The sequence below is a fragment of the Zeus faber genome, assembly GCF_960531495.2.
Source record: "Zeus faber genome assembly, chromosome: 18".
In the NCBI taxonomy this organism is placed as follows: domain Eukaryota; kingdom Metazoa; phylum Chordata; class Actinopteri; order Zeiformes; family Zeidae; genus Zeus; species Zeus faber.
This window is the reverse complement of record NC_137210.1, coordinates 15,670,866-15,686,278: the sequence shown is the minus strand read 5'-3', so window position 1 is coordinate 15,686,278 and position 15,413 is coordinate 15,670,866. Positions and strand designations below refer to the sequence as shown.

The following is a 15,413-nucleotide window of genomic DNA, read 5'->3' as shown; positions in this document are numbered from 1 at the left end:
TTGACTTCAAAAGCCGGGATACATCAAGAACCAGCACCTTTTGTAAGTTGTGCTCGAGGAAGATAGCCACCGACGACGGCAGCACGACTAATTTGTTTCACCACCTCAAACAGCCTCCCCTGCAGGACGAGGAAGGTGTGAAATTGTGATGTTCATCAGTCTCCTCTCCCACCGCTGTGAAAACCCGCTACTGTCCCCATCCAAGCGGCTCGCCAAATCCTTTCCTGTGATTTACTTTAATTTAGCACCAGTACGCTAAAACAGTAGGACGTTGGAAGACATAACGCCGCAGTTTTGTATAATTTGGAAAAATGACATCAGTGAGGAACAGACGTGGTGAGGAAGGTCGAGCTCCGTGAGCGTGCGTCGTGACGTACGGCGCTTTGGTCGCTTGGCTGGCTGCTCTTGGTCGCTTGGTTGGCTGTTCTTGGTCGCTTGGCTGGCTGCTTTTGGTCACTTGGCTGGCTGCTTTTGGTCGCTGTGTTGGCCGTGGTTAGGGTCACTCAAAGTCTGTGGGTGGTGCTTAATCAGTGAATTTGCATCTCTAAAATATGTTATGCCCACGCTCAAGTGTTTGCGACAGTTAAATTACCAGAAAGCCCTGGGCTCTGGCGAAACCTAGTATTATTTTAATATTCATAACGCTTGTGTTGTTGATTTGGAATGCTGGGTTGTGTTATATTTGATTTGTCTGAGTAGACACAGTGGTGTCTTCTCACCCAGAACATAGCCTATTGTAGGCGGAAAAAGCATCTTTTTGATATACTAGGTCTTAGTATCACTGTATGTATCAACATGGTGGCATGGCGTAAGCGGTAGTGAGGCTGCCCCTCAACTAAGAGGTCCTGATAACCTTTTATGTTCAGATGTGTTTGATTTTGGCTATTATAGTTTATTATTATTTATTGATGGAATCGCTCTCTTTCATTTCCACATTTGAGTACGATTTAGTACAGGTTATGATAATTATAGGATGTTATGATGACCATTGACTCCGCTGCCACGCCAGCCGTAGCCACAGCCATGGCTGGCTGTGACTCAACCACAGCCACAGCCAGCACAGCGACCAAAAGCAGCCAGCCAAGCCACCAACACAGCGACTAAAAGCAGCCAGGCAAGTGACCAACATAGCGACCAAAAGCAGCCAGGCAAGTGACCAACATAGCGACCAAAAGCAGCCAGCCAAGCGACCAACACAGCGGCCAAAGCAACTTAGGTCGCGATGCACGTCGTTGGTCGCTTCCCGAGCTCGGCCCTACTGGACTTCTACCTTGGTTCCTATTTTGCATGAGCGTTTGTTGTTGAAATTTTCCAATACCCCTTTAATTAATGCAAAGGTGGAGACAACAGTGTTTCCATCGGAAAACATAAATAAACTTAGTGTAGATTATAAAAATAAGCGGTTGTTGAATATGTTATGTGCTTTCACCGAACTCCTAATAAATGTCCCCTTAATTTATATATGATCCCACAAATATAAATTTGACATCTTTTTACGACATTTACAGTGATCTTGACGAAAGTGTTTTTTTTTATTTTTGTAGATGACATCAGTGGAGAGGGTTGTGGAATACACGGAGCTGGAGAGTGAAGCACCCTGGGAAACGGCCAAACAACCTCCGCCCGATTGGCCGGCGAACGGCGGCATCACCTTCGACCGCGTCAGTTTCTCCTACAGCGCTGACGAGCCCCTAATCCTGAAGAACCTGGCCGCCACCTTCAGACCCAGGGAAAAGGTGCCTCCATATTTCTGCCGTTTTTTTGTCTGACTGTTTGATATGCAGCCCGCGTGGTGGGGTGCGGTGCTGTTCTTTCTTATGTGGCATTATTTTTTCACATCAATTATTTAAGGGACACCATATTGTGCTGCCGAATCTCCGGGACTATAGCATTTGTGATTCATGGAATACATATCATGTAATTAAGACTGTTCAAGTGGATCCATTTGTTCCCATTTGCATTCTGACTTACCTGACGGTGACAACTGTTTATTCACTATAAAAGAGAGACAGAGGGGAGGCGGGGAGGCGGGGGGGGGCGAGAGGCAGGCAGACGGAGGGAGATGGTTGAGGATGATTGAAATTGTGTTTAATGCAGGGGGTGTATTTTGCATGGCTACGGTTGGCCAGGGCGGCTGATTTCACAATGGATGGGTTGATAAGTGGAGAGGCCCTGGCACTGACAGCCCACAGGAGGAATCCTCACCGCGCTCTGTGGTGATTGTGGTGGGCGGCGTGGGGCGGGTGGGGCAGGTGGGCTGGAGGCTGAGAGGCTTTGTTGATCCTGACACCCCCTCCCGCCGCCCCCCATGAGACCCGTACACAGGGCAACGAAACCCGCACCTACCGCCTAGCAGGTATGCAAATATTAATATTAACTAACATTGCAGAAACACCTTTTAGATAAATGTTGAAAAGTACACCAGCACACAGTTGCTCCATTTCCTCAGCTTGTTAATTTGATGACAATCTGGAGGCGATCCTCCAAATAAATAAATAAAATGTATGGTTGATAATTAACCCCGCAACCAGTAAAGCTCCATAGACCCAGTGTGTCTCTTGGTGTGTGTGGGTCAAGGTTCCCAGTGTGTTCTCATTCACACCCGCCCGTCACCAGCTACTTGTGTTCAGTAAACTTTCGACATGAACGAACGTTGACAATAATGGTGAAACGTCAGAATGGAGTGGAAGTCTGGGACATGTCGCGTGATCCACCCGACACGGACGATCTTATGGATTTCCACTTTAAAAGAATAGTTCTCCGCTGACAGTCGTTGATGGAAAATGATTAACACAAAGTGAATTGATTGTCAAGTACTGTAGAAGTAGATTTTAATCAAACCGCTGAAATCAGTGTGATTACCAAGTATTTATGACACGATGATGAATCTATTGTTTATCTAAATCCTGTAGTTTGTGTTGCTGTAGCACTAGACCATAGTCACTTACCCTCGGCCTTGGCCCAGGTACAAAACACATGAACGAAGCTGGAGATCTTCATAACCAGGATGAATAATGCAGAGCCGCTGCTCGCGCATTTCAATATAGATGAACAGCGATCGTACAATGTGCTTCTCAAATTGAAGTCAGACTCCCCTTTGTGTTCGTTGTCTGACTCGAGAGGGCAACGTGTTATTTCCAATCAACCTTTTGCAGTTTTGTCTTTTTTTTTTTTTTTTTTTTTCCCCAACCCGGACTCGAAGCAAGCGCGATTGATCCATGTCTAACAACGTCGATAAGCGGAAGCAGCCGCTGCCCGGGAACGCGTTGCATATATTATGATAGCATCTAATTCCGCCGCGCAAAACCTTTAGATGTGCGCATCTCCTTTTCTAATGTCACCGCGCTCGCCGGCGCCCTCGTTAACAAGCGGGGGGGGGGGGGGGGGGGGGTCTTTTTCTCGCCGTTGGGGAAAGAGCACGACTCCGCCGCTGAATCCCAAGCGAAACTAGAGCGAGGGCGAAAGCCGCGACCTCAAGGAAGGGCCGCGTCCGCGTCAGGTGGAGCCGGTGAAGAGCGCCTTCAACCTTTCACGGCGGAGACCTTGTACGAGTTTCGCACCCAAGTCAGGATCCAGGGTGAAGTGACAAAGTGAATCGGGGTTTGTTTTTTTTTGTGTCTAAATGTAGGAATACGGATATAGCACAGGGGGAAACACGGCAGGAAGACGGGAACGATGTGAGGAGTTTAGGAAAAGGGAAAGGCAGTCTGTGTTACATTATTGGATTTAGTTTTGAAAATGACTGAATACTGTACATGTTGCATGATGAGGCATTTCATACATTCGGGCCGATTTCCCTGTTTCTCCAACCCATCGGATAGCGCTGCACTGTAAAGCTTGAGGAATTAATTTGTGGAGACTAATAATTACAGTTTTATTGAAACTACTTTGTTGTGTAATCTATCTATTAATCTATATTGCTGCCAATCAGAGTCTGCAACTAACACGCTTCGATTACAATTAGTCTTAATGACACCGCAGCCACCCCGCCCACCACGACGGGGGAACCTCCACAGTCGGCCCTGCTATATCTGGGTTATATCTGAGTGCCTGTCACAGAACTTGGAATGTCCAAAAAAATAAAAGTGTCGTCTCTCCACCACAGGTTGGCATCGTGGGACGCACCGGCGCCGGGAAAAGTTCCCTCATCTCTGCCTTGTTCCGACTGGCTGAGCCGGAGGGAAGAATAACAATCGATGGGATTCTGACGTCCGAGATCGGCCTCCACACCCTTCGTCAGAAAATGTCCATTATCCCGCAGGTATCCTTTTTGTGCGGCCCACGACGTCGTAGCAACGGCTGCACCTTGGGGTGAAACCGTACGCAGTCGCTAGGTGGTGGAGCCTGATAAAACAAAGAAAACATTTCGTGTTGCAGACGCACGCAGTGGTAAATAAAGCCGACGCTACTTTCGAGCGCCGCGCTGCGTCTCCTCCCGGTTCGAGCCCCGCGCTGACACCTCGCGCCTTTGCCGGAGTCGCGCCGCACAGTCGACACGTCAGACGAACACTAGTAACAGAAACCTCCGCGCCGGAGCTGTCTTTTTTTTTTTTCCCCTACGCCTGTCTTTTTAAAAAGCTAAAACGGATGAGGAGAATTACAGTCGTCAGTCAGGGGATTTCTGAAAGTGAGACAAACGGATGCCTTGAGACAGTTTAACTTTATTTCCGCTTGTTGAAAGTGATACGGCATTAAGAAAATGCCAGCCTGCGGGTGAGTAGAGGGAGGGGAGAAGACTCCCACGGCCTGCGCTGTGAAGAGAGCAGCTCCCCATCCCTGACAGAGGATTAGCCCTCTACCCCCCAAACATGGGAAAGCTGCTTAGGAGACGTCCCCCCCGCCCCCCACCCTCCCCATCCAGCTCGCACAGTCCCTCTGTACACCGTCACTCGCCCAAGTCTCAAAACACTTTGTAGGGCGCAGCCAAGATGCCCAGAAACAGGTTCATTAATGCTTTTATATGTGTCTTTGATTGGTTTCTGGCATCGCCACCACTTGAGATAAAGTTTCCACTTCTTTTCCAAAACTAGTTTGAGATGGATGTGGATGTGATGTTTGATGGGATTTTGTTTACTCCTTCTTTCTCTGGGGGGGTGGGGGCTGACAGGTTAAAAGTTAGTGTAACTTAAACCACTTTAGCAGCTGTATGACACGGGGTCGGGTATTGAGACGAAGGTGAGGTGCCATTATTACTATCTTTGCTGTTTTTTTGTTTTTTTTTAAAAGCTTCCTTGCAGGAAGAGAGATGTCTATTGGATTTTGTGAATCTGAAAAAGCCGCGTTTTTTTTATTCTCTCGTCATCCCAGAGTTAAGGTAATATTCAGTTATCCTTTCAAATGGAAAACATCTTGACATAAGATGCTTGTTGCTTTAACTTGTGGTGTGGAATATTCGGATTCCAATATGTATTCTATACATTTTCACTGAGGGGATTCCGTTTTTTTTCTTTCTTGCCTCCCACCCAAAGATTTTATTATGATAAACCTGTATTAGCATGTGGCATTAAAAAGGATCCATTTCAGATTCTATTGAAATCTCAGGGATGACTTCTTAGTACAAAATATGAATTCTGTGGCAAACAGAGGGCTTAGACTTGTTGAAGCACATAATCGGTCTATGGAAAGCCGTGCTTGAAAGCGGTTTTTCCCCACCTAACATTGAATCCTCAATTAAAATGTGTCACAAAACTAGTTTGAATTGGGACTTCCGCTGGCTTAATGACAAGGCAGTCTTCTGGTGACATAGGGGGAAAGCTCATACGGGGTAAAGAGCTGGAACATTTGCTAAGGCGGAGGAAATGAGAATGAACTCCCGAAAGCTTAATTCTTTTGCCTTTGTAATTTGTTGGAAAATTATGGTTATAGTTACCATTACTCCTGTTTCAGGGCTCGTGTGAAGGTCGGCCGAGGAATGTGTATTTAAAGGTTTTGCAAAGTGCAGGTCATCGCACAGCGTTGTATTTTAGTGCTGCGGTGCTGTTATGGACTTACGGGCGGTCACGGCACAGACAGTGAGTCATTTTTTACACGGTGTGCATTTCTCTAAAGACAGGGCACCCAATCTTTTTACAGTCACTGTGTACATTACTGTTGTTCCTGGTCTAATCTCACAGTTGACAGGGCAGCGTTCTTATCTTGATCTGAGGTCAGATTAGTGTCTTGGCTAAGCATGATTTATCACATAACCCGAATTGTATTAAGGAGACAATGGATCCCCGCGAGTTGTGGATGTGGATTGTCTTGCTTTATCTCTATTACCCGCACAGGCCCGTCCGCACTTGTCAATGTTATTGCAAATTATCATTATACCCATTAAAGTGCCATAAATTCGGTGAGTTTTCGCAAGGAGAGAGCCATGCCCTATTTGCCCATTGATAAAACGACACGAAAACGATGCTATGAAATTCTTATCTGAAGTTATATTGTTCTCTTAGGGTTGTAAATGTTCTGTTTATGGCCAGCACGGAAGGCTTTCCTGCGGAAGTGTTTCATATGCTTATATGTATGACTAAATATATTACCTAACGTGAGAAAATGCAAACCCGCTCTAGTTTATCAGGTTAACGGCAAACAGAAGGGCATGCTGGAACAGTGCCACTACAGCGTTTCCACTCCTCCGTAATAAGGAGCTTTATTTACTCCGGTAAAGATGGCTGCATGGCTACACCTTGATACAGGTGTGTGGCTCGCCATAAATACATATCCATGGGATCCTTGCTGCCTAAGATCTGAGACTATCCTTTCATAAAGGCAGTGAACTGATTGGATAACCCCTCTTGACTGCTGTATTTGACTGGCTACAGCTGTGACTTTTGGCAGACATTTGAACATGCTTTCAATGCAAACATGAATGTGCTTTGTAAAGAACCAGTAACCAAATGGCATGTTTTGTGTTACATATTCACATTCCAAATTTAGACGACCTCCGCACAGTTTTTTTTTTTTTTTTTTTTTTTTTTTTCTTTCCAACCAACACCGTTGCACAAGGCCTCGTTTTTCAAGTAAAAAGATCAACTTATTGAAGCATAGTGGGCTCGGGCAGTGAATGGGTCTCCTGAGTGTAGCGAACCTTTTGTGAGCACCTCACCCTCACACATAGCCTAGCAGTGCTCTATAAAGCCTGTCTTAACCCTTTCAAACATCTTCCCCCTCGTCATTATCTTTACCGGCCACGGCCTTCTCTTTCTATATCCATCCATCCCCAGGACCCGGTTCTCTTCACGGGCACCATGAGGAAGAATCTGGACCCTTTCAGCCAGCACACAGACGAGGACCTGTGGAATGCACTCCAAGAGGTACTTCAGCATGGCTCTGAATGATTCCCCCTTGCCGGCCCAGGGGGGGATCCCTCTGTCCCTCTGCACAATGCTGCCATTCAGCCTCCCTGCTCGCCACAAGTCATGGGGGGAAATCCCATTAGGGCCGTGGGGCCCAGCTCAATGTGCGGCTTGTAACTGGGAGCCATTGAAAGTACTGGGGGAGATGTGTTTGGGCAGTCAGGCCAACAGGGATGAAGGCTCTCCCCACAGTGAAGGGCTCCAGCTCCTGGTCCTGGCTCTGAATGGGTTTGGTGGCCTGGATTAAAGCTAGAGGCTGGCCTCAAGGAAGCACTGGCCAAGGTCACCAGTGGACCTGGCCCTGCATTGTACGATGCGGTTAATGGGTGTGTTTGGATGGCTCTTTAAAGACATCCCCACAGGAGGCCTTTATGCAGGAGTAATGAAGGGTTGGGGCTCCGCTCTCTCTCTCTGCAGGTGCAGCTGAGGGGTGCGGTGGAGGAGCTGCCCAATAAGTTGGAGACGGTGCTGGCCGAGGCAGGCTCCAACTTTAGCATGGGCCAGAGGCAGCTGGTGTGTCTGGCCAGGGCCGTCCTCCGGAAGAACCGCATCCTCATCATTGACGAGGCCACGGCCAACGTGGACCCAAGGTCGTCCACTAGATTGTGTGATGTTACTGTTGCGGTGACCTGCCCGTGTCATATCTCACCTTGGTTTCATATCTTCATCTTGATGTAAAGTAGTAACGTTCTAATTGGGACTGTGAGTTGATTGTAGCCTTAAACATTTTATTAAGAATATCTAATATTAGTGCAATACATACTTTTTTTTTTGTAATAGGCTGCTTGCCCAGTAAAGCCGTCAGCATTTAAAATATTATAAGTTACGAGTGCATTTTAAAACTGATCAACATTGGCCCAGTCATTCAGCGACTTCCCATTCTCAGTATCTCTCAGTCGGTATAGTTTACTCAGCATGGTAAATGAATATTAATAGATATATTACCATTACATATATAACATATTTTAAATCTCGTACTATGCCTTTGTGTGTATTCTTTCACACGCTGCACCTCCACCTTGGTGAAATCAGTGTCTTTTGGTCCTCTGGAACAAATGTCCATACAGCTGCACATACCTTAGTGGGGATTAGCCATTGTTTAGTGTCAACTAAAAATCTCTGCCCAAGGGGTTATAGGAAGAGAGTTTGTGTTTCTTCTAAGGTGTTGTGTTCCCCTGTTGCTTTAGAACCGACGGCCTCATCCAGCAGACTATCCGGGACAAGTTTTGTGATTGTACCGTCCTGACCATCGCTCACAGGCTCAACACTATCATCGACTGTGATAGAATACTGGTAAGAAGGAACGCAGAACTAAATGTTACTTCAAGTAAAATATATAGTAGACGAGATAAGCAAACAAAATGTACACAATATACAGTATTTACCAGTTCAATCGTTGGTGGTATGAGAGTGTGGCAAATGCCTCATAGGTGTGGCTAACCACCTTTTTAAATTTCTCCTGGTTCTCTGGTTACACTTTAGATGGATAGTCTAAAGTTCATACTCCATACTCCAGTTAATGTGATTTATAAACTTAGCATCGACCATAGATGTCAACTCTCCTGTATTTCACCCTTCTTTCGCGCTGTCCCACCGTTTTGTCCCCCCCCATAAATATCCTGTATTTTTAACCTTTCTAAAAGGTTAAAAATAAGGTTTCTAAAAGGTTTCTGTTGGTGTTTGGTTAAAGATGATAAGACTTAGAAGGTATAATATTTAGAAATGGTTAGGTTTAGGTATAGGCTTGGGTATGCTCAGAGTAAGGGTTAGCATATGGAAGCACAGTTACAAAAGCAACATCCATCCAAATGCCAAAGATTTAGGGAATCCCCGATTTGCACACCACTTAATACCTGTTAGGCATTTGAGTACAGCTGACTTAAGTATCCACTCAAAGGCTTACCTTATATTCAGTTGAAACTGAGTTGGGAGTTAACTTTGGACTATCCAAATCAAATGTTACCAAATTCCCTGCTTTTTTTCTTTTTAATGCCCCCCCCATCCCATGCCACTTGATGTTTGGCCCCTCTCTGCTGCTGCCCACAGAGGTGCCAATTAGTTCAATTTATGGCAACATTTGTTTGCTGTCCACGAGGACAGGCCATGACCTGATGGCCGTTTGGTCACCGCTATGGCTGCAGAGAAAGGCCAAATATCACACAGCAGGGACCGTTCCACACCTAAACCCGTGTCAAACGCCCCCAGATTGCCAAGCTGTCTGGGAGAACTGACACAGGACTCACCTGAATTGCCTTGTCTAAATCTTAAGCTGTGCCACAGTTAATTGTGCCACCGTTTTTTAATGACATAGTTCTCGAAATGAGAAACTCCACAGCCGGCTGTCCACACTAATGCAACTGTGGATTATGACAGCAGCCGCTGAATTCACCCTTTCATGCCGGAGACTCGTTGTAATGAGCCACAAGTTTCTTTTACAAAGCACCCGCCACTCATTGTGAAGAGATCTTCCTTTGTTTAAATTTGTCTGTAATATAATGGCAGTCCTTACTCCTTAATCGGCACTACTCTTTTGTGCGGTTGACATGGTATGCAACGACGGAGAAATAGTAGTCATTTTCTAGAGTGCATACTAGTGTGTGATTGTGGGCTTTCACCGAGGACCACCCTTGAGCTGCCGAAACGGCGGGATAAATGCATAGCTACATGACAGATCACAGTCTGCCGGTGTCAGCGGGCTAGACTTCCACACTGCAGACAGGTTACGCTCATTGTCCCCGGCCCCACCGAGCAGAAGCAGCACCCGGTTTGTTTGTTGTCGGATGAGTCACATAAAAAATGGATGGTTCCGAGGTGTGGAGAACTACCCTCCCACCTTACCCGTGTGCATGTGCATCACTCAGCAGCCAAACAAGCTGAAACGCTAGTTTTCAACGAGTAAAGTATACACATGGCGGCGAACACGCCCAAAGCCCTCTGCGTGTGCGCGTGATTACAGGTTCTGGACGGCGGCAGGATCCGGGAGTTTGATGAGCCACACGCGTTGCTCCAGAACCAGGATGGAGCTTTCTACCAGATGGTCCAGCAGACAGGCAGCGCCGAGGCTGCCTCCCTGCACCACGCCGCCAAACAGGTAAACACCCCCTCGAGTGCCGGGTCCCGAGCGGTGAGCTGTCAGGGAACTTATCCGGGCCTTGGCACGCTAATCCCAGACTCTCCCTCTAAACTGCAGAGTGCGTCGCACACCTCCGAAAATGATACAGTGGAGGGACGGGGGAAAAAAAATGTGCATAGCTCTGACAATGCAAAGAAGCTTGATTACCATTTTAATTTAAAGTGCGTACTTGGGAGTGTTCGCCAGCGCCGTAACATTAATTTCACAAGAGAAATTGTCTCTTTGTAGATTCACATCCTCTCGATGCTATCAAGGAAGTCCCCCGTATAATCTTTTTTTTCCCAAAGTGTAATTTTGAGATCATTTTGGAGATGATTCCCGAAAAGCAGCTTTCTTTGCACTATATCTATTTTCAAATATTGGGTTTAACTCCATCGCGATTGGGGGTAACTTTCTGTGGGGATTACTGCAGTAGAGAATGTCCATATTTTTTCCCTGTGAAATTCATTTGTGATGTATTTCCCCTTCAGACACTCTGCAGATAAGGGGCGGCTATTCATTGTTCAATTCCATTTTTATGTGCATCTGTCTGGGACTACAGATACCGTATTGCAACTTCAAACAGGTCTTTGTGAAATAAGAAAAAGTAGGCATCATTTCATTTTCTCTCTGTCCCCCGCACAAATTTATCTGTAAAACTGTATCTCCTCAGCCGGAGAGTGAAATGGGCAAAATACTGATTTCAAAGACTCGGCACACTGTGGTATTATTTGGTATCGTCTTACCCTGCACACTGGCGGATTGCAAGTGACATTGTCCAAAGCCCTTACGTTTCCTTTCTTTATTGTAGGTTGGCTGTCCTCAGATCAGATTACTGCAACATCCATAACTGTCTGGCACCACTTATTAAATACTGAGGCGCTCCAGCGGCTGAGTGTGAAGTTTCTATAGTTGTCAGTCAAGGTTTAAATACATTAAATCATCTGATACCAACCCCTGGCTCCATTGTCCACGCTAAATGAGGAATTCTAGCACTGGGAGTCTATCTAATGTTGTGGGGCAACTTGTTCCCCCATTTGAATTGACGACCGCATGCCCGGTCATAATTTTAAGACTTTCTAAGACATTTGAACGGCACAGGGCTAAAAAAATGTCAATGATTCAGTCCTTGGCACGCCCGTTCGAAAATGGAAGACTTTCTGACACATTTCAATGCCACAGTTGAACAAAATGTCAACGATTCAGTCCTGTGGAAGATGAAACTGCCGGTTAAAGTCCTACACCTGAAAGACAGTTTTTGTGATTCAGTCGCAGAGCCCTGAAGCCCCGCCCCCCCGCTGCCTTGTCGTTCGTTGTTTATTAAAAGTTCATCAATATGACACGTGTCGCGTGTCCAAATTGCGCCAAGTCCGACACTGCACGTCCTCGTGTCCCCAGTGACACACCCGCAAAGTGTGAAGTAGTTCGGATGAACGGTTGTCGAGATAATCGGAGGACATACACACAGACTAGAGATTCCTCCCTTTATAGTCAGATTAGATTTTAGACTAATAAAACAGTTGGCTCGACGTTGCCGCTTTGTACGTGGAAAACAAGGGTCTCACAGATGTTTCAAACATTTTAGATCCTTTTGAGGCCGATCGCAAATTGCATCACATTATGCCGGGTTAAAAGCCCGACTTGCCAGAGAAAATGCGTCCCCGTAGATAATTTTGCCTGATTATCTCGAAACGTTCCCTCAGCAAATTTTACAGTGGTTTCAACGGCAAATAAGCCACTTTAGCACGCTCCCGCTGGGCGACAAATCCTTCATCCCGGATCAGGGTGACTCATAAATCAGACCTGGAAAACAGATCTGAGTTGAGATGGTTCCTGTGTTTGTGTATTATCTGTCACACCCCCTTTCACTCACACCCTCCCAGGTCCACGCCGACAAAAGACGTCCCCGTCTGCCTAACGGAGTGACGGACGTGCGCCGGGCCGGGAAGGGCGCGGTCTTCTTCGAGACGTCTCTGTGATGCTTTTGGAGAGTCGGTATGACCTGCACTGTGACTTTGTAGTACCTTCGTTGTTGATCCAAATCCCTTCGCCATCGGAGGTGACCCAATATATTGTGGCTCGTTTATAAAGAAACCTCTTTTGGACACCCTGCAGACTTGGTGTAGCGGTCTGTCTTTGGCATCGCACTGTATGGATTAAAGTGGTAATCTGTAAGTGTGCTTTTATTTTGTTGAAAATAAAATCCCATGTTTGCCGGCACTTTATAAGAAACTGCCATTCAATATGTGTGTTTGTTATACATGTGCTCCTCTATATGTTGTTTCCATTGTGGGGTGGCAGGGTCCCCCCACCGAACCCAAGAATATAGAGATCGGATGATTTTGATAAACCAGACTAGCATACTCAACACTACATAGTCAGTATGGCGGAATATTCACAAAAAAAGAACAGCTCCCTGTCATATCTCAACCACCTCAACTGACCAAGAAAAAAAACTTCTCCATCGATGAGAAGAAGGCGTACTTTGGAGGAAAGAATTTCACCGTCTTTCGAGCAAAGAGGAGGGAAAACCTGGATGTTGAAAAAAAATAAAAACGTTGCAATTTTGTGAATGCAATTCTGGGATCTGTAGTGTAATCCAGCCAACACAAACACTCTTATGGATTGCCACTTTAACCCACAATCTGCTGTTTTTTTTTAAGTGTGTTATACCTTTATTGGGGGAGCTTCGATCCTGCACTGACACTTGAGAGATTTGAGACACTGGATGTGTTCATCCTGGTACAATAAATTGATTGATTAAATTGACTACATGCTATCTTGGCTCAAGAAGACGCCTGAAGTTGAGGAAAAACTTTAATTAGACACTGACGTTTTCAACAAATTATAGTGCCTTGATCAGACTATTGATCTTTTTGTAATTGCACTGTATCCATTGATGGCTTCAGAAGCTGCGTGATCTTCTTGCACTCGATTGTAACGTCTGTAAAAACGTCTGTACCTCGGGGCTCGGTCTATTCATTTATAATAAGAACCGGACAATAGGAAAGCGTAGCAACAAAGATGCAACGTATGCTGTGAAAAGAAAGTCTCCAAAGAGCTGTTTTATATTTGAAAAAAAAAAAAAAAAGATTTGCTAAACGTGGCACTGATCGTTTTTGGAGAACACCAGAATTATTATCACTTTAAATCTTCATGTTAAGAAAATGGAGTTTAAGCATATGTGATTGTATATATAGTTTCAAGGTATGTGAATACCTTTGTTTTCTGTGTCTTTTTGAGTATGTTATTATGTATGTAGTACGTAAATTATTGTTTCAATTTATTTTTTAAGGTGCAATAGGAAATTTTACATTTAACATTTTTAAGCTGAATGAATAAATCACTAACAATGATCGCTTAGATATTCCAGCATTATGTTGTGTATATATATTATAGAAGTGTACCCTTCACCCTGGCTCCTGCTTATATTGAGTTCTTCAAATTGCCTTCTTTCTTGCCTCTGGTTAAATCACTCTAAATTACAAGTCTATATATTGTTCATTTCTAAGGGCAAAAGCCTCAATAGCACCAGCTGGCAGGGAAGGGATTTAAAAATTGGTCTTGTGAAAACAGTTTGGTTGTTTATTCAACCCCGCAACCTCATATTCGAAATATTATGTTTGAAGTACAATTTGTAGAATGACAATAAGTAATTATAACATAATGCTGTCGTCAACAGTTCAATTAGGAGCAGAGCTGCTCCGCACCGCTTCAAACAGACGACAATTAGAGCCAGTGATCCCCATTCAGCGGCGCTGTCAGTGAACATTTAGCAGGGTAGAAATGACAGTATTTAACTGGAGCTCAGATTTGGGTCGTGAACTGGGGGCCATCAGCTCCTTTTAATGCTGAGTGATTTACACAATTCATTAAAGCCAGTGAATCTTCAGCCAGCGTCGTATTAAATGGTTACTTACTCTCAAATAGCCCCCGGGGAGTCGAATTGTTGGGTTGCGAATAGATTAAAGTTTACATTGAAAAGAGAAATTGAATTCAGAGGTAATCAATAGCATAATGGGCCAGTGAGAGTGAGCCGGCTGCCTGAAATGAAATTACCATATTTTTAATCTTAATTTTCCACTCTGTTTATCTGACAGTGTGGATGTGCAATCCAAACAGATAATGAGAGAGTGGGATATTGACAGTGGGGTCCTCTGGAGTGCTTGTTTCAGTGATTAAACGCTGTGATCTGTGATTACTTTGTGCCGTGCGTCGGGCTGTCGGCCAGAGCCCGGCGAGACCCGGCGCAGAGCAGCTGGAGCGCCGCGTGGTCTCCGAGGTGCTAATGCACCTGACACAGCATCGACAGCAGCCCGACAGCCTATCAGGGTGCTGCACCGCGCCACAATGGCAATACTTAGGGCCCTATCTACATCAGAGTCAGCATATATTCTCTCTGCTTCCCCCTCGATAACAGCCGGTGCAAGAATGGCGACAACAAAGTTTTTCACAATAAGTATTATTAACCTGATACCTCCCTTACGCCGCTCATAATAGGGCCATTTTAAGGCCTATCTCAATAGGTGTGTTCATATAGCAATGCGGTGTACGTAGTGCTGATGTGGCTTTAATAAATAGATGTCTGAGCAATAGAGAGAGGGAGAGGGAGACCTGGATGGCTGCACAATGAAGGTAATCCCAAAGAAATAAAATACAAAATGAGAGTCAGCACAATGAAGAAGGCGGTGAATGAAATGACGGATGAATTGCAATGGCGGCGAACCCTTCCGCACTTAAAGACAAGTGATACGACGCCTGCCGATGTCAGGATACCATGCATTTGGTCCGAAAGGTATTGTTCTCAGCGGAGGCAACAATGTGACAAGTAAACGTCTCAAAAAGTGAAAAGTATTTGTTTAGTTGTGGGCCCTAATAATGAAGTAAGATACACCGGCATTTTATTTTTGGGTGGGGGTGAAGACGCAGATGTTTTTTTTTTTTTTTTTAAACTTCTTGTCGCG

The 15,413-nt window shown here is 45.3% G+C and overlaps 1 protein-coding gene across 1 annotated transcript in view; it reads left to right on the top strand.

Annotated features, from left to right (window-relative positions):
- Positions 1 to 13,599, top strand: part of abcc4 (ATP binding cassette subfamily C member 4 (PEL blood group)) — a 37,331-nt gene extending 23,732 nt beyond the window's left edge. Inside the window, exons 25-31 of the mRNA XM_080018536.1 lie at positions 1,545 to 1,736; positions 4,106 to 4,261; positions 7,206 to 7,295; positions 7,755 to 7,927; positions 8,525 to 8,630; positions 10,294 to 10,428; positions 12,333 to 13,599. Coding sequence (XP_079874662.1) covers positions 1,545 to 1,736; positions 4,106 to 4,261; positions 7,206 to 7,295; positions 7,755 to 7,927; positions 8,525 to 8,630; positions 10,294 to 10,428; positions 12,333 to 12,428 — 948 coding nt within the window. The 3' untranslated portion in view covers positions 12,429 to 13,599. The remainder of the gene's footprint in view (positions 1 to 1,544; positions 1,737 to 4,105; positions 4,262 to 7,205; positions 7,296 to 7,754; positions 7,928 to 8,524; positions 8,631 to 10,293; positions 10,429 to 12,332) is intronic.
- The last annotated feature ends 1,814 nt before the right edge of the window (positions 13,600 to 15,413 follow it).